This window comes from Macaca thibetana, chromosome 11 (assembly GCF_024542745.1).
Source record: "Macaca thibetana thibetana isolate TM-01 chromosome 11, ASM2454274v1, whole genome shotgun sequence".
In the NCBI taxonomy this organism is placed as follows: domain Eukaryota; kingdom Metazoa; phylum Chordata; class Mammalia; order Primates; family Cercopithecidae; genus Macaca; species Macaca thibetana.
In genome coordinates this window covers 107,594,583-107,613,880 of record NC_065588.1, presented here as the reverse complement: position 1 = coordinate 107,613,880, position 19,298 = coordinate 107,594,583, and the positions used below count along the sequence as shown (strand labels likewise).

At 52.6% G+C, this 19,298-nt stretch overlaps 2 protein-coding genes across 4 annotated transcripts in view; both read right to left on the bottom strand.

Moving 5' to 3' along the window:
• The window catches only part of ALDH2 (aldehyde dehydrogenase 2 family member), a 419,735-nt gene that overhangs the window by 376,193 nt on the left and 24,244 nt on the right, over nucleotides 1–19,298 (bottom strand). The window lies entirely within an intron of this gene.
• SH2B3 (SH2B adaptor protein 3) overlaps nucleotides 1–19,298 on the bottom strand; it is a 46,078-nt gene that overhangs the window by 13,209 nt on the left and 13,571 nt on the right. The window contains exon 1 of one of the 3 annotated variants that reach the window (XM_050749729.1): nucleotides 3,382–5,021. The exons of the other annotated variants lie outside the window; for them this stretch is intronic. Within the exon in view, the coding sequence (XP_050605686.1) occupies nucleotides 3,382–3,507 (126 nt within the window). The 5' untranslated portion in view covers nucleotides 3,508–5,021. Of the gene's footprint in view, nucleotides 1–3,381; nucleotides 5,022–19,298 lie in introns of those variants that run through there. 3 annotated transcript variants of the gene reach the window in all.

Here is a 19,298-nt window from a genome sequence, read left to right as displayed (position 1 = left end):
TAGGGATGCTACAAGCCAGTGCTATCAGGGCTGGGGTGGGCCTCCCAGGACCCCTCCAGCTGGCCGGGGAAGAAGGCAGGCTGAAAGGCAGGTGCAGGTGTGTCAGCCCCCTGACCTCCCTGCAAGGGCACCATCAGGAGCCCCCATACTACAGACTCTGGGAGGCAAAATCACGCAGTACCCCAGCCACAGGGAAGAGCCAAGTGGAGCCAGGGCTCCAACCCTCATCTGCCCACCTCCAGCCCCAACACCCCCAACACCTGGTCTCCCTCCAGCCGCCTTCCCACCCACACCTTCTCCCGCCGCCCAGCCCCTGCATTTGTGATGCTCTGTCTGACCCAAACTGCATGTCCCAGCAGAGAAAACCTCCCCTCCTCCAGGGAGCCTTCCCTGGCCACTAAGTCATGGTTAGTGCAATTCCTGTGCCTCTCCCTCAGCACTGAGCTTATCGGACCGGCCATGGTTTCCTGATGACGCAGCTGCCTCCACCATCTGACTGCGAGAGTCCGTCTCAGGGTTGGAGTGGGCACCAAACCTTGTTCCCAGCTGAGGCCCAGCCCTGGGGCAGGCCCAGAGGAGGTACTTGGAGGGTTTGCCAGGTGGGTGGATGGATGAGCACTTGAGTAGGTACCTGGGACCCCCAAGCTCTCAAGTGCCTGGGAAGCAGAGGGAGGTATGGGGTGTGACGGGTGATCTCAGCCCCCTTTTCCCCAGCTCCTTGGGGGGCAAACTGAAGGCAGTGAGCCAGTTCCAGCGACTGAATCAGTGTGAGAACTATAGGCCACAGAGCGCTTCTCTGCTATGCCCCCAGCAGGACCCCAAGCCCGGCCCCTCCTTCATAGACCCTTCAAATGCTGGACCCCAATCAAATCACTTTGGCCCGCTGGGTTTCAGTTTCCTCACCTGTAAAATGGAGATGATAATGGAACCCAGTCCTTGGATGTGTGCAAGTGGAGCCTGCTTGCTGCCCTCAACATCCAGTGGGCCCAGTCCACAGGGCAGCGGCTTGTAGACCCCCACCTCCCTGTTCATTATGGGCCAGATCCCCCTTGGTCTGCACCCTGCTGCCTCAGGCCCCCTCTCCCCACAGGGGAGGAGGAAAGAGAAGGGAGAAGCTTCCAGAAAAGCCACATGGGTCAAGTCAGCTTTCCCCCTTTCCTGGCAAGAGCCCCTGGTACCAGAAACAGAAACCTCCCCTGCTTCCCAGACATCTGAGGGCTTTGGGGGTCCCAGGCCCCCACCCAAGTGCTCATCCATCCATCACTCAGCAAATCCTCCAAGCATCTCCTCTGGGCCCAACCCAACCCTGAGAGGAATTCTCCCAGTCAGATGGTGGAGGCAGACGCAGACACAGTGAGTGTGACACCCCCAAATACAGAAGCCCTGTTGAGAGTCAGATCCCCCCTCCAGGCAGGTGGCACCCCAGCTCACACTGAGTGAGTGTGGTGTGGGCAACAGGACACACACCAGCCTGCTTTTCGTGTGTGTGTGTGTGTGGCGGGAGGGGGACGGGGGGAGTGATTAGCCAGGGATGCTGGGACAGACAGGACTTGACCTGTCTAAAACCCCACCCAGAGTGAATTCCCCCTCAGTTCCCATCACGGTCTTTCTGCATAGAATCATAGGGACACAGACACAAAGACCCCTCTCAGAGAGACAGCGACCACCCCCCCCACCCCAACACAGAATCATGATGGCAAGGACACAGAGCCCCTTTCAGAAGCTAGAGTGGCCTCCCTACAGCGACAGACACCCAGAGGAAGACCTTCATGCAGGGAAAGACAGCCCGCACCACACCTGCTTCCAGACCAGCCCAGAGTCCCCAGCAGCGACATGGTCCCCTCCTCAGATGTGGGTGCCGACTCCACCAGGTGGTCAAGGGTGGAGGGGCCAGTTACACATGGCCCCTGCAGCCTGCTGTGAGGATGGCGGGACACTTCTGCTCTTGGGTCTGCCATGGTGGGGCTATGCACAAGGCCTGGGAGCAGTGGCTTATGAGGGATGATGCCTGGAAAGCCCTACACTCCCCGCCCCGCAGTGGGCCCCTTTCCCATCGCTCATCCCAGTACATGGACAGGAAGTCCAGGCCCCATCCAGCCCACTTGGGAGGAATGTCCTGGGATGGGCCTTGCAGGAGGCAGGATGGAAGGAGGGGAGCCACACTCCCAGGGCCTTTTCCCTCCACACCTTCACTCAAGCTGTACCCTCCGCACAGGGCACCATTCTGGCCAAACCGCTGGGCTTTCAAGTGCCAAATAAGGACAAATAACTGTCAGGCACCGGGAGCTGCGCTACAGTGACAGCCAGCGGGCCAGCACACGGCACAGGGCATGCAGCGGCTTCCATCCACCCGCCCTGTCCCCAGCAGGCCTGAGCCACTTCTGAGGACAGGATGGCATCTCTGGGCAGCACTCAGCTCCATACACAGCAGAGCCACCAGACCCCACTCCAGGCCTGGTCCCAGTGCACCTCCCCAGCTGCATGTCAGCTGCCATCAGCCCATACCTCGCACGACCACATCCTGCTCCCAGCTGTCCCCGTAGGAATCCTTCCTGCCCCCACTGTGGCCAGTCTGGCTAAGCCCAGCACCCCTGCCCTTGGCCACACCTTTTTTAGGTGATGCCTTCTGCTCCTGGCCACCACAAGGCCATGGATGCCCCAAATTACGAGTGCCAGGCTGTGCTGGCCTCCAGACAGAAGGGAGAGCAAGCAGCTTCCTTGGCAGGGAGGGGGCGAACCCGGCTCCCTGCAGTGGGTGGGGGTTGTTCACGCCTGTAATGAGCACTTTGGGAGGTCAAGATGGGGAGATCACTTGAGGTCAGGAGTTCGAGACCAGCCTGGCCAACACAGTGAAACCCTGTCTCTACTAAAAACTCAAAAATTAGCCGGGCGTGGTGGCGCATGTGCAGTCCCAGCTACTTAGGAGGCTGAGGCACGGGAATCACCTGAACCTGGGCGGCGGAAGTTGCAGTGAGCCGAGATTGTGCTGCTGCACTCCAGCCTGGGCTACTTCAAGACGCCCTCTCAAAAACAAACAAAAACCACCAGTGAGGACCGCAGCCAGGCCCCGCATCTGTGATGATCACTGACAGTATCATGAGGCCCCAGGGCTGGGTCTGTTGTAGCACACACCAGCGGGGCCAGGTCCCCAAGCTTGAATGGGGCACTGATGGCCCAGCCCCCTGCCACAAAGCCAGGACCAGCTCGGGGAAGCCCCGGCCAAGCATATGCTCTGTGCCGGGTGTGGGTGGAAAAAGATGTGGTTAAGAAACAACAAAAAACCTCTGTCGCCCATCTCTGGTGGGGGGAGTGCACCAGAGGAGAGGGGACTCGTCACCACCAAGATCCCCAAAGCCCCAGACGACGGTAGCAACTGCCTGCCTTCGAAGAACGATGATTCAGAAGAAGAGGTGAGAGCAAGGGCTTCTGGGACGGAGGGGCTCCCAGCCAGCTGGCACAGCCAGGCCACGTCCTCCTCCAGCCACGGCACAGCACCAGGAATCCCATGTCCTTCTGAGCTCTACCTGGTATAGACTCTCATTACTATCATTTTAGCTCCTATTTACTGAGCGCTTACCATGTTAACAGGCCTTGACACACAGCTTCTCACTGACATCACAAAACAACAGGAAATCACACCAGCCACACATAACAAAAGCCAGCTGGATTAAATAATTAAAAGTGAAAAAGGAAACCAAGACAGAACTAGAATAAAACCTAAGTAATTATCTGATCCTGGGTGGGGAAAGGCCTTTTTAAGGTTTTTTTAAAAAAAAAAAAAAAAAAAAATAAAACCATAAAGGAAAAGATCACTGGATTTTACTGCCTGGAACTTGCAAACCCCCATAGGTCAAGAAATGCAGGAACAAAATTGAGAAGTCAAATTGGAAACCAGGGAAATGTTTGCAACACGGGACAGAGCTAATATCCATGCCACGTAGTGTTCACAAATCAAGAAAAAAGCAGGCAGTGCAGGAGACAAACATGCTGAGTAAATAGTCTGATGAATCACAAGAAATGTGTATGACCAAGGAACAGAAGAGAAACAGTCGAACTCCACGGGGACAGAAAGATCAATGGTTGCCAGGGGCTGCAGGCAGGGCATTTTGGGACTGACTGCTCCGAGTTTTTTTTCTAGGGTGATAGAAACGTTCTGGATTAGATAGTGGTGATCATTGCACAATTGTTTAAATATACTAAAAGCCAATGCATTGTACACTTTAAACAAGTGAATTTTATGGTATATGAATATCTCAACTTTTAACAAAGAGAAATGGTCATACTTAGGATAAGATAACCACTTTTCATCCAGAAGGCGGCAAAGGTTTTTAAAATAATACTCAGTGCTGGCACCACTGGTGACGAGAAGATATATGGGTATAACCTTTCTGGAAGCCTACTCGAAAATAATGTAGCAAAAGAACAAGAAATGGCTATTAGGCAGATGAAAAGATGCTCAAAACCATTTTCCATTGGGGAGATGCAAATCAAAACCACACTGAGGCTAAACCCGGTAGCTCACACCTGTAATCCCAGCATTTTGGGAGGCTGAGGTGGGAGGATTGCGTGAGTCCAGGTGTTCGAGATCAGCCTGGGAAATATAGTGAAACCCCAGCTCTTCAAAAAACAAAAGCAAAACAAAACAAAAAACCACATCAGCGTAGTGTAGTGAAAAACAAAAATGAGCTGAGTGTGGTGGTGTGTGCCTATAATCCTAGCTACTCAAGAGGCTGAGGTGGGAGGATCACTTGAGCCCAAGAGTTTGAGGCTGCAGTGAGCTGAGATAGTGCCGCTGCACTCCAGCCTGTGTGACAGAACAAGACCCCATTTAATAAAAAAACAAACAAAAAAACACCACACTGAGCTATTACTTCACACCCTTTAAGATGGCTAGGATGGCTATAATCAAGAAGACAGACAACAACAAATGTTGGCAAGGACGTGGAGAAATTGGAGTCCTCATGAAATGATGATGGGAATATAAAATGGTGCAGCTGCTTCAGAAAACAGGTTGGCAGTCATATTTTATATATAGTCATATTTATTGTGTGTATATATACACACACACACACACATACATATATATATATATGTGTATATATATATATATATATATATATATATATATATATATATATATATTTCTTTTTTTTTTTTGAGTCAGAGTCTCATTCCAGCCCAGGCTGGAGTGCAATGGCACAATCTTGGCTCGCTGCAGCCTCCGCCTCCTGGGTTCAAGTGATTATTCTGCCTCAGCCTCTAAGTAACTGGGATTAAAGGCATCCACCACCACGCCCCGCTAATTTTTGTATTTGTAGTAGAGACAGGGTTTCACCATGTTGGCCAGGCTGGTCTCGAACTCCTGACATCAAGTGATTCACCTACCTTAGCCTCCCAAAGTGCTGGGATTACCGGTGTGAGCCACCCCGCCCAGCCCAATGTAATTAAACAATAGAATTACTATATGCCCCAGCAATTCCACTCCCAAGAGAAATGAAAACACAGATCCATACAAAAACTTGTCCGCAAATGTTCATAGCAGCATTATTCATAACAGCCAGAAAGTGGAGATAACCTGATGTCTATCAGGTGATAAATAAGCAAAATGTGGCAAGTCCATACAATGGAGTATTTTTCAGCCATAAAAAGGAACAAAGTACATGCTATAACCTATAACCTCAGTGAACCTCGAAAACATGATGCTAAGTGAAGGAAGCCAGACACAAAAGGCTGCATAGTCTATGATTACATGTATGTGAAATGTCCAGAATAGGCAAATCCCTGGAGACAGAAAGGAGATGACTGGTTGCCAGGGGCTGGGGAGGGAGGTACGGGGAGTGACTCTTCATGGGTACAAGGTTTCCTTTTTTGATGATGAAAATGTTCTAAAATTAGATTATGGTGAGGGTTGCACAACTCTATAAATATACTAAAAACCAATGAATTACATGCTTTACACAAGCGAATTTTATGGTTTGTAAATTATATCTCAATAAAGCTTTGAGAGCAAGAATGGATCAGAAGTGCTTATAAAAACCTTGACCCAGCACTCCCCTTCTAGGAACTGAGCAGAAGAAAATCACAGAAATGGGCACCAAGACTGACATAAGGTGTTCATCCCAGGGTCATCTATACCAGCAAAAAAGTTAGAAATGGGCTGGGCACAGTGGCTGTAATCCCAGCACTTTGGGAAGCTGAGGCAGGCAGGTCACCTGAGGTCAGGAGTTTGAGACCAGCCTGGCCAACATGGTGAAACCCCGCCTCTACTAAAAATACAAAAACTAGCCAGGTGTGGTGGCACACGCCTGTAATTCTGGCTACACAGGAGGCTGAGGCACAAGAATTGCTTGAACCTGGGAGGTGGGGAAAAAAAAAAAGAATACAGAAAAATGTTCAGGACACATAGTGAAAAAAGCAGGTGACCAAATAGTATGAGGAATGCCAGGCCTGCAAAGGCTGAAGTTTTTGTCCACAAGCTCCTGCCTGCAAGGGGCTCCAGACAGAATTGTGCAAAAAGTAATCCCTTCCCAGCAATTGCTGAAGGAATTGTAATTTGGGGGTGGAGGCAAAGTTAAAGACAGAAGAGGCTGGGTGTGGTGGTGGCTCATGCCTGTAATCCCAGAACTCTGGGAGACCTAGGCGGAAGGACTGCTTGAGCCTAGGAGTTTAAGACCAGCCTAGGCAACATAGTAAGACTCTGTCTCTACAAAAAAACTTAAAAATTAGCAGGGCATGGTGTCCTGCTAATGTCTATGCTAACAGCAGCATTAAACAGTCCCAGCTACTTGGGAGGCTAAGGTGGGAAGATCACTTGAGCCCAGGAGGTTGAGGATGCAGTGAGCCAAGATGGCGCCACTGCACTCCAGTCTGGGGGACAGAGCGAGACCCGGTCTCAAAAACAAAACAAAAATGACGATAATGACATCTATCAAATGGAAATGCTGGTTCTCTATGGGTAGTGAGATTGTGGGAGGTTTTTCTGGTACTGTTTTTTTTTTTTTTTTTCCTTTAAATAGTTTCTGCCGTGAGCTTTATTAATTGAAAAAGCAAAATAAAAAACATTAGAACTCAGACATGGAGGTCCTCGGCAAGTTAGAGACAGTTTCCTAGATTACATGGAGTACTCAGATGAAGACAGGGCAGGACCCCCTTCCAGGTGGTTCCCTAGAGAGAGGTTTCTATCTCCTCCTACAGTGGTGCCTCTGCGTGTAGAGCTGAGGTCGGGGTACGAGTCAGGCATGGGGTGGGGGGTCCCAGGCAGCAGCCACAGCGAGGGAGGTCCAGAGGCCAAGTGGCCCTTAATCGCCCCGATGTACACTGTCACCCAGTGGTTCCAGAGGCCAGTGGGCAGGGGCCACAGCCTTCTCCTCAACTCAGAGGGAAGATAGGAAAAAGGGGGTATGGGGCCCCAGAAAGGAAGCTGAGGTGGCCCCTCCTGCACTGGGGGAGGAAGCCCCCCCGCCGGGCCAGCACTCGAGACCTCTTCTAGCACATTCAGTTTCCTTTCCCATTCACAAAGAACTGGGTGGGGGATTTCCAGCAGCACCAGTGGGGCCAGCCAGGGGTTGCCGTAGGGAGCAGCTAGGCTGCTGCCCATCCTGGGGAGGGACCCTGGGGACCTACCTGTGGGATGTGGTGGCCTCCTTCCCCTTTTTCCACCCTTCAGGGTAGGAACACATCATGCCAGCTCCTCCCTGAGCCTGCATTTGGCTCAAAACAACCCACTAAGGCAAGTGCTGGCATCCCATTTTCTGTAATGAGCCACAGAGGCTCAGAGAGGCCAAGTTCTCGGCCCAGAGCCACACAGCAAGGATACAAGAGCCAAGATCTGAACCTGACCCTGTCCATTTGCCCTTCTCCAGCGTCTACCTTTCGCCCCTAGACCCTGACCCTGAACCTCCAAGCCCACAGCCCTGACTCCACAATGGTCTCATCTCAACACCAGCCCCACAAACAAACAAAACAAAAAACACCACACCAACTTCCAAGAAGCCAGTAAGAGCAGCCAGGCCTGGTGAGCAGGACGGGGTGGGGACGGACCATAATAACTTAATTACCCACCCCCCGCCCACCCTGTTGGATTCAGGGCACTTTCTAGGCTGTGGATTCGCAGAATTTGAGCTGAAAGGAAGCGCCCGATACCATCTACCCCCGTGGTTTCAGCGCGGTCGGGGGGTTCTTCTAAGCGGCAAAGCACTTTTTCAAAAACGATTTTGCATGGAACCCCAATAAGGGGGCAGATGGGGTGGCAATGTGTGTGGCTGGGGCCGCGGGAGCCCTGCCCAACCCCCTCCTCCTTCCCCACCACTCCCAGAAGGCCACTGCCCCAAGCACCCGCTTCATAGCTCAGAGAGGACTGGGACCTACCCCGGTCACGTGGCAGCCCACGACACAGTGAGGATGGGACCTCCATTCCTACCCCAGGAGCCTCTGTCCCTGGTCACCCAGGAGAGGTGGGCCCGGGAAAAAATCGGCTTCTTAAGCTTGTGTGCCCGCCAGGACCTGAGCTCTGCCTGACTGCCAAGACGAGGGCTCAGTCTGCCCTGCCTGCCGGGATACGGGCTCAGTCTGCCCCTGGCCTTGGCAGATCCACCAGGGACTCTTATTTCCTGCCTTGGCCACCTCCCAGTTCTGGGGCCTCAGGCAACCTTCTGTACCTCTCTCTGCCTAGTTTTCTTGGCTGTGAGATGGCTTCATCACTGTCCCCACCTCCAGGGTTTGTGGTAAGGATTCCATGGGATGTGGCGGGCACAGTGCCTGTCACATGGAAACCAATTAATAAAAACTGGCTGGGCACAATATCTCCCGCCTGTAATCCTAGCATTTTGGGAGGCCAAGGCAGATGGATAGCTTGAGGCCAGGAGTTCAAGACCAGCCTGGCCAACATGGCGAAACCGCATCTCTACTAATAATACAAAAAAATTAGCTGAGTGTGTTGGTGGGCGCCTGTAATCCCAGCTACTCGGGAGGCTGAGGCAGGAGAATTGCTTGAACCCTGGAGGCAACAGTTGCAGTGAGCCGAGATCACACCACTGTGCTCTAACCTGGGTGCTCTGTCTCTAAATAAATTAATAAACAAAAATGACAACGCCAGTGATGCCCGCAGCAGCGAAGCCTTGCTGGGCACTGGCTGTGTTGGGCACAGCTCTAGGTGCTTCCCAGACAGCACTCAGTTGATCCTGGGGTGGGAGCCATCATTCAGCTATTTTTACTTGAGGAAACTGAGGCACAGGGAGGGCAAAGTGCCTTCCTTCCCCTGAGTCACAAGGTTCAGAAAGGCAGGGGCAGGCCAGGCCCGCGCCTGTCGGAGCCCGAGGCAGCGCCCCTCCTGCGGCTGCTTCCTGCCACCGGCCCTCCTCCTCCTCTTCCTCCTCCTCCTCCTCCTCCTCCTCCTTGCACTCCTGCCCTGAGAGGAAACCGCCAGGCCTCCGGCGGACGTCCCTTTCTTTCTGCTTCCTCTTTCCCACACCCGGAGGCATGGGGGTGGCTCCTTGCATCCCCCGCCCAGGCTCTGGGCCCAGAGCTTGACTCCTGTGGCCTCCCCAGGCCTCAGTTTCCTCCTCTTTAAAGGAGGTGTAAGGGCGGTGCTGCTTGGAAGACTCACGGCAAGGACGGATGGGCACAGCCCTCCTGTGCCCAGGCGGGGGTCACGGCCCACCCAGAGGGAGCTGCCCACCTGAGCCTCTGCCTCCCCTGCAGACCCAGGCGCGCCCAGGAACTGAGGACCCTAAGAGCTGGGTCACTCATCGGAGACCCGGGCTCCTGTGCTATCTCTGGGGGGACTTTGTGTTCCCAAAATCAAAGTCAGAGTGGCCTTGTTCCAGGGCTTCTGGGTGCCCCAAATGTCTCCTGCCAGGAGGGTGGGCCCGAGGCTGCCCCTCACCTGCCCAGTCGGTGATTACCGTAGCCTGCCCCCCATGACATTTCCCATTTTACAGACTTCCCATTTTACAGAAAACTGAGGCCCAGCAAGGCCAAGTCACTCACCCGGGACACCTGGCTCGAAAGGGGATGAGTGAGGATGGCTCTGAAGCACATTTGCCCCTGAGTCGCAGCCACTCCCACCCAGACCACTGCCTCCTGGGCACTCAGGCCTGTGATGCAGCGGGGGGCTCAGGGCTGAGGGCTAAATCCCCCTGAGGCATCCCCCAGCCCCTCTTCTACCCCTTCTCCAAGCTGGGCATCAGAGGCCATGGATGGGATGTGCCAGGCAGAGTCCTCCATGCCAGGTGAGGGGCACTGGCCAGCCCCCTCCAGGCCTCAGTGTCTGCATCTGTAAAATGGCAGCATTGGATAAAATGGCCACAGGAGCTTTTCCTAGTCCCAGAGCCCGAAACAGGTGCCCCCACCCATGCAGGGCCCTAGTTAACAGCACCATCAATAATACTGACAGTAAGTCCTTCTAAAGACTCACTGCTCACAGGGGCAGCCAACTGCCCAGGTTCCAAGCCCCTCTCGGCCACAGGGGCCGTGAGACCTTGGGAAAGCCACCTTTTTCCACTAAGCTCTCTCAGACCTAGTCTCCCCATCTGTGAAATGGGCCTAATGGTGCAGCTATCCTCACAGGGCTGCTGTGAAGATAAAAGGAAGCCAGGTCAGTAAAGTGCGTGGTGTATAAGGAAAGCCCAATAAATGGTGGCTTAAAGGGCATTTATCAACAGCTAGAATTCCATCATGTCCTCCACTGTACAGATGAGGGAAACTGAGGCTCAACCTCCAGAACCACCAGGGCTGGCAGGACTTCGAGATCATCTCAGCCAACCCATGCCTGGGCATATATGGAAACTGAGGCCCGGCAGGGTGGGTATGCTCCATTTGAAATGGGAGCCCCATCTCCCCAGGAAGGTCTGGGGCCCAAGGCCAGCTACTCCAGTCCAGCAGCTGCTTCTGGAATCTTTCCCTCAGGGTCCCTGCTGTCACCTCCCCGTCAGGCTCTCCCGCTGAACCAGCAGCAGCACAGGCCAGGCTGGGACCCCCTCCAATGCCGGCCTGGCACCGCCAGATCCTCTGAATTTTTTTTCTTTTTTTTTCCTGAGACGAAGTCTTGCTCTGTCACCCACGCTAGAGTGCAGTGGTGCAATCTCAGCTCACTGCAACCTCCGCCTCCTGGGCTCAAGCGATTCTCCTGCCTCAGCCCCCCGAGTAGCTGGGATTACAGGCATGCGCACCGCACCCAGCCAATTTTGTATTTTTAGTAGAGACTGGGTTTCACCATGTTGGCCAGGCTGGTCTTGAACTCCTGACTTCAAGTGATCCATCTGCCTTGGCCTCCCAAAATTCTGGGATTACAGGCATGAGCCACCGTGCCCAGCTGATCCCCTGATTTCATAAGAGAAACCAGAAGTCTGGATTCTGTGAAATCTCTCCACTTTAGGTTATAAATGTGGCAACCAGTACAATTTCCTTTTCTGATAACTGCCAGGTGAGATGCGCACTTCAGGTCCAGCCCAGCCTGGAGCTGGCGTTATACACTCTCTTGTTTGAACTAGTTCAGCAGGTGGCCAGGGACTTGGGGTTAGAGGGCCCTTGGGATCAAAGGTTCCCATCTCAGGGTTCAGATCCCCTTCACTTCACAAACCCAAGCAAGTAAGTTTCTGTGTTTCTCCCAGTGCCTCAATTTCCTCATCTGTCAAATGGGTCAGTGAACTCCAGCTCATGGGAAGGTCAAAGAATTTAGGGCAACGCCCGGCACGCAGAGGCACATATTCAGGGCCATGAATGTTGGGGCTCAGAAAACACCCCAAAGAAAGGTGCTGTGGCGTGCTAAGTACTTGAACTAAAGAAGACTAGAAGGGCTCAGAAGGGGCCCTCAGAAGCAAAGTCTCTCTGACCTTCTTCTGCCCTCCTGTCTCTCTCACCCTCCCTTCTCCCCTGAAGCGAGTTATAGAAAGTAGGCGGCTGGGCGCAGTGGCTCACGCCTGTAATCCCAACACTGGGAGGCCGAGGCAGAAGGATCACTTGAGGCCAGGAGTTCGAGGCCAGCCTGGGCAACATAGGAAATCCCCATCTCTCTTACAAAAAAAGGAAAGGAGGCCGGGCGCGGTGGCTCAAGCCTGTAATCCCAGCACTTTGGGAGGCCGAGGCGGGCGGATCACAAGGTCAGGAGATCGAGACCATGGTGAAACCCCATCTCTACTAAAAATACAAAAAATTAGCCGGGCGCGGTAGTGGGCGCCTGTAGTCCCAGCTACTCAGGAGGCTGAGGCAGGAGAATGGCGTGAACCCGGGAGGCGGAGTTTGCAGTGAGCCGAGGTCGCGCCACTGCACTCCAGCCTGGGGGACACAGCGAGACTCCGTCTCCAAAAAAAAAAAAAAAAAAAAGGAAAGGAAAGGAAAGGGGAAAGGAAAGGAAAAAGGAAAGGAAAAAGCAAAGGAAAGGAAAAACGGTACCAGAATTCTTCCTCAAGGTAGGTCATAGAATCTAGAACCCCTCTCCCTGAAAGCCAGAAATAAAACCTGGAACTACAACTCTAAACTTCCCCTACCTTCCTGGGTAGGAGCCATCCACAAAGAAATTCTCCAACCTACCTTGTCTGAGGGAGGCAGGCTGTAAGTTCCAGAGAGGTCCTGCCCTGTACCGGGAGGAAGAAACGCCATGCAGAGGCCAAGAGGACTGGGAGCAGGTAGGCCTTGCTGGTATCCCGCCTCTGTCTAGCTCAGTAGATCACACCCTTTTGTCCCAATCCCATTTTTATGCAGCTATCACTGCTCCATCAAACCTAAACACCAGACAGACCATTTCCTGGGGTCTTTCGGTCTTCATTCCTGGAGGCTCTGTGTCACATAAAACTCTGATTCAATAACTTTGTGATGCTTTTCTCTTGCTGACCTGTCTTGTTGCAAGAGTGTTGGCCATGATCCCGATGATGGCTGATGAAAGGCATGTCACCTTGCCCCCACGTAAACACACTCCTCCCCTGTCCTCGCCCTGCCTCGGGCTCAGCAGTGCCCAGGGGAGGGAGGTCTTCATAAGAAATCATGCCATACTCTCCCATCGCTGGCCTGAGCTGGGAGACCACGGGTAGCCTGGAGGGTCCCTCTCACCCACTCCCACCCCCAGGCGGCCCAGGCAAGTGTCTCAAGCCCTCTAAGCCTAAATCCTCCAATTGTTCCCATTGCCCTTAGTGTAAAATCTAAAGTCCCCACGGTGGCCCACAAGGGCCCCCATAGTCCAGCTCCACCACCTTTGCAGTCTCACCCCTCTTGCTCCCTCCAACCCTAGGATGCCTATTACCAACCCCAGGGAAGGCAGCCCCCTCCCACCTCCCAAGGGCCCACGCTGCCGTCCTGCAGTGGCCACTGAGACCAGAGAAAGCTGGGACTTCTCTCCCCTTCTCCTGACCTTAGAAAATACAGACATCTCCTCCACCGCATCCCCACCCCCAGCAGGCTGTGGCCTTTCCCTTGCACACCCCTGGTCACAGAACGCTCTCTTCCAGAGCAGCCCTCACAGTGCCCCTGGAGGTGCTGTACCGTCACCCTGCTCCACAGGCCCGGGGTCACACAGCAGGTCGGGGGCGGAGCTGCGGCCCAACTGCAGGTGAGGCTCACCTGTGGGCTGGGCCCACCTGGCCTCAGACTTCTGGGCAGCTGCCTTCTCTTGGCTCTCCCCCTCCAAAGCCTCTTACAGCCCTGGGCAGCAGGGCCTCCTCCAGGCTGGCACTGGGATTACATCTGCTCCCTCTCCTGTGGGGCACCCTTTAAGTGACAGACTGCAGGTGCGGATCCAAAGCTTAAGCCCTTCGCCACCACGCGCTGGTGGTCAGAACTTTCTTTTTTTTTTTTTTTTTTTTTTTTTTTTGAGACGGAGTCTCGCTCTGTCACCCAGGCTGGAGTGCTGTGGCCGGATCTCAGCTCACTGCAAGCTCCGCCTCCCGGGTTCACGCCATTCTCCTGCCTCAGCCTCCTGAGTAGCTGGGACTACAGGCGCCCGCCACCTCGCCCGGCTAGTTTTTTTGTATTTTTTAGTAGAGACAGGGTTTCACCGTGTTAGCCAGGATGGTCTCGATCTCCTGACCTCGTGATCCACCCGTCTCGGCCTCCCAAAGTGCTGGGATTACAGGCTTGAGCCACCGCGCCCGGCCCAGAACTTTCTTATCCTTTTGTTTAAAACTGTTCCCAGAGCCAACCCCTGGGTCAGAGGTCAGGGGTCACAGTTGACCACCTGGCAGGCATATGCAAAATTTGTGGTCTGATCACCCTCAGCCCATCACCTGGACACAGATTCACTGAGGGGACGCTCTGGAACCGCCCGGACTATTCCACCTGATGCTCAGAGGGGCTAGGAGAAGCCTCTCCAGGGCTGCTTGCTTTGCAGGCAACACCCCAGGCCCCGCAGCAACCGCCAAGCCTGTGACAGAGCCCCAGCCAGCAGCCAGGGCTAAGGCAAAGCCCTCTGGGACCTCCCTGGTTCCCTGGATTGGGACAAGCCCTGGGGAATCTGATGGGGCCCTACCATCAGGGCTCCCAGAGAACAGGAGTCTTGGGGATGCCTTCCCCTGAGGGCCCAGCCAGCACTGGAAATAAACCCAGGCTCTCTGCCCGAAGTCAAAACCATAACAAACCACAACAACCATGGCAACAACAACGCAGCACTCATGGAGTGCTCCCAGCGCCAGGCCCGCGGCACATGTGCTCTCCCTGCCAAGATATACACAGCCCTATGGAGTAGGCTATGAGTACCCTCCAATGTATACAGGGGGAAACTGAGTCTCAGAAAGGTGATGGCACTTGCCCCAGAGCTGAGAAAGCAGCTCATTCATTATTCAAACCCAGGACCAGCTGGCTCCCGACACCTGGTCTTCCAAGATTATTTTTATTTTTTATATATTTACTTACTTTTTTGAGACGGAGTTTCGCTCTCGTCACCCAGGCTAGAGTGCAGTGGTGTGATCTCGGCTAACTGCAACTTCTGCCTCCCAGGTTCAAGTGATTCTCCTGCCTCAGCCTCCCAAGTAGTTGGGATTACAGGCATACACTACCACCCCTGGCTAATTTTGTATTTTCAGTAGAGACGGGGTTTCACCATGTTGGTCAGGCTGGTCTCGAACTCCTGACCTCAGGTGATCCACCTGCCTCAGCCTCCCAAAGTGCTGGGATTACAGGCATGAGCCACACACTTGGCCACCAAGATAATTTTTAGTAGAGATGGGGTTTCACCATGTTGGCCAGGTGGGTCTCAAACTCCCAATCTCAGGTAATCTGCCTCAGTCTCCCTAAGTGCTGGGATTACTGGCATGAGCCACCACGCCCAGCCACAGAAGTTGTTTTTCAAAGTTAAGAACTCTGGCCGGGCGCGGTGGCTCACGCCTGTAATCCCAGCATTTTGGGAGGCCGAGGTGGGCGGATCACGAGGTCAGGAGATTGAAACCATCCTGGCTAACACGGTGAAACTCCATCTCTACTAAAAATACAAAAAATTAGCCGGGCGTGGTGGCAGGTGCCTGTAGTCCCAGCAACCCAAGAGGCTGAGGCAGGAGAATAGCGTGAATCCAGGAGGCAGAGCTGGTAGTGTACCAAGACCACACCCACTGCACTCCAGCCTGGGCAACAGAGCGAGACTCTGTCTCCAAAAAAAAAAGAACCCCACAGTGTTGCACAGATAAGATCATGTATTGAGACCGTTATTTGTCTTTCATGGTGTCACAGCCTCAAGATTTTTAACAAATGATGAGAAAACCGTTTTTATCTGTGCTTGCGTTTTCCCAACAGCTTCTGATTGTGCTTGGAATAAAACACTAAGTCCTTCCGTTCCCAGTGTCCTCCACCCACATGTACTTCCCTGCTCCCCATCTCCCTCTCTGTGCTTCCACCACACTGGCCTCTTCATATTGTCCTTTCTTCAAAACATGCTAAATACATTCTCTACTCTGGGTCTCTGCCCATGCTGTTCCTTCTGCCTGGAAGGCCCAGTGATTTACTTAGGATGAAAGTAAGTGATTTACTTAGGATGAAAAGTGTCCTCCTGGCCAGGCGTGGTGTTCTCGCACCTGTAATTCCAGCACTTTGGGAGGCCAAGGTGGACAGATCACCTGAGGTCAGGAGTTCAAGACCAGCCTGGCCAACATGGCAAAAACCCATCTCTACTAAAAATATAAAAAATTTGCCAGGCATGGTAGCATGCGCCTATAATTCCAGCTACTCAGGAGGCTGAAGCAGAAGAATCACTTGAACCCAGGAGGCAGAGGTTGCAGTGAGCTGAGATCACACCACTGCACTCCAGCCTGGGCAACAAAGTGAGACTCCATCTCAAACAAAACAAAACAAAACAAAACAAAACAAAACAAAAAAAACTGCTTTCTTGAAAAGCCAGCCCATAAAGGTAGGAAATGACGTTTAAAACGCAAAGAAATTGTCCAAAATATATAACGACTTTTATTTTTATTTTTTTTATTTTTTTTTTTGAGACGGAGTCTCGCTCTGTCGCCCAGGCTGGAGTGCAGTGGCACGATCTCGGCTCACTGCAAGCTCCACCTCCCGGGTTCACACCATTCTCCTGCCTCAGCCTCCCGAGTAGCTGGGACTACAGGCGCCTGCCACCTCGCCCGGCTAATTTTTGGATTTTTTTTTAGTAGAGACGGGGTTTCACGGTGTTCGCCAGGATGGTCTCGATCTCCTGACCTCGTGATCCGCCCGTCTCGGCCTCCCAAAGTGCTGGGATTACAGGCTTGAGCCACCGCGCCCGGCCATAACGACTTTTACAAATCAATTTTAAAAAGGCTAGACAGACAATAAAAACATGTACTTCACAAAGGACCAAATTCCAATGGCCAATAAACATATGAAAAGGTGCTTAACCTCTGTGAGTCATCAGGGAAATGCAAAGTAAAGCCACCTTGGGATCCGGGAAAACACCCACCAGTGACTCAACACCAAGCGCCTGGCCAACACCGTGAAACCCCATCTCTACTAAAAATACAAAAATCAGCTGGGCGTGCTGGCGCACACCGGTAATCCCAGCTACTGGGAGGCTGAGGCAGGAGAATCAGCTTGAACCTGGGAGGTGGAGCTTGCAGTGAGCCCATATTGTGCCACTGCACTCCAGCCTGGACCACAGAGCGAGACTCCGTCTCAAAAACAAAACAAAAAACAAAAAAAACCCACCAAGTGCTCAAGTGCTGGTGGGGAAGCGGAACCACCCAGAACTCTCACCCACTGCTGGTGGGAGACAAAATGGTGCAGCTGCTTTGGGAAAAGTCTGGCAATTTCTCTAAAGTAAACATGCACCTACTCTATGACTGAGCAATGCCACTTCTAGGAATCCACCTGAGAGAAATGAAAGGACGTGTGTTCATACTTAGACCTAGATGCAAACTTCATAACAGCCTTATTCATAAATCAAAATAGAAACAACCCAAATATTCATCAGAGGATGGGATAAATCAGTTGTGGGACATGAAGACATCTGTGCAATGGAATCTATTCAGTACTCAAAAGAAACAAACCAGGCTGGGCACGGTGGTGCATGCCAGTAATCCCAGCACTTTGGGAGGTCAAAGTGGGGGGATCGTTTGAGCCCAGGAGTTCAAGACCAACATTGGCAACATGGTGAAATCCCATCTCCCCCAAAAATACAAAAGTTAGCCGGGTGTGGTGGCATGCACCTGTGGTCCCAGCTACTCAGGAGGCTGAGGTGGGAGGACTGCTTGAGCCCAGGAGGACAGGAGGTACAGGATGCAGTGAGCTGAGATCGAGCCACTACACTCCAGCTGGGTGACAGAGCGAGACCCTGTCTCAAAAAAAAAAAAAAAAGGAAGACACCATTGACACGTATGATCAATGTGATCAATCTCTAAAACATTATGCTGGGTAAAACGAGCCAGACATAAAAGGCAGCCTATTTATTAGCTGGGAGTGGTGGCACGTGACTGTGATCCCAGCTACTGGGGAGGCTGAGGCACGAAGATAACCTGAGGCTGGGAGGTTGAGGCTACAATGAGCCATGATCACACCATTGCACTCCAGCCTAGGCGACACAGTGAGACCCTGTCTCAAAATAAATAATAAAATAAAACAAAGGCAACCTACTGCGTGATTCCACTCACATGACATTCAAGAACAGAGAAATCGAACCTGTGGTGATAAGAGGCAGTATGTATGGGGGTACGGGGCACTGGCCTGGGGGAGGCATGAAGGAGCCCTCTGGGGTGCTCGTCACTTGCATTGCACACACACGGAAACACAGAGCTTCAGATGTGTTTCATACTTCACATACTTTCAGGTCTGCATGTTACGCCACAGTCAAGTTTGAAAAGGTTACTTCAAAGGATTCTTGGATGACTCTCCCAAACCACCAAACTGGGACCCCTCAGTTATCCTCCCAGAGACCCCATTGCTTTTCCTTTAGAACACAATTTACCTGGCTGGGCACGGTGGCTCAAGCCTGTAATCCCAGCACTTTGGGAGGCCGAGACGGGCGGATCACGAGGTCAGGAGATCGAGACCATCCTGGCTAACACAGTGAAACCCCGTCTCTACTAAAAAATACAAAAAACTAGCCGGGCGAGGTGGCGGGCGCCTGTAGTCCCAGCTACTCGGGAGGCTGAGGCAGGAGAATAGCGTAGACCCGGGAGGCGGAGCTTGCAGTGAGCTGAGATCCGGCCACTGCACTCCAGCCTGGGCGACAGAGCGAGACTCCATCTCCAAAAAAAAAAAAAAAAGAACACAATTTACCAGTTTTAGAACACAATTTACTATTTTTAATTCCATGTTCATTTGTGGGTTTATTTCCTCAATAGCCTCCACTAGACCGCCTGGTCCCCCAGAATGTGCCTAACACATAGTAGGTGCTCCATAAATATCTGTCGAATGAATGAAAGAGTAACCGTAGGTTTCCTCCACCCCCATCGTGAGCCCCTCAGGGCCAGTATCACATCGGTTTTGCTCATGCTCTAGAGTAAGGCCCTACCACGTAACAGGATCCCAAAGAGAGAGCAATTAGATGAAAGCTATATGGTCCTGTCATGCATACCTGAGTCAAAGATGGAGCCTGTCAGGTGAGTAGAACACAGTGACCTTTCAGCCTCAACAGCACAGTAGGAATTAAGCCAGCTGTGAAGGAAAAGAACTTTTTTTTTTTTGAGACAGAGTCTCGCTCTGTCACCCAGGCTGTAGTGCTGTGGTGCGATCTTGGCTCACTGCAGCCTTGACCTCCTGGGCTCAAGTGATCCTCCCACCACAGCCTCCAGAGCAGCTGGGACCACAGGCGTACACCACCATGCCCAGCTAATTTTCGTATTTTTTGTAGCAATGGGGTTTCGCTAAAGGACAAATTATTTTTAACTTGCAAAACATCACCA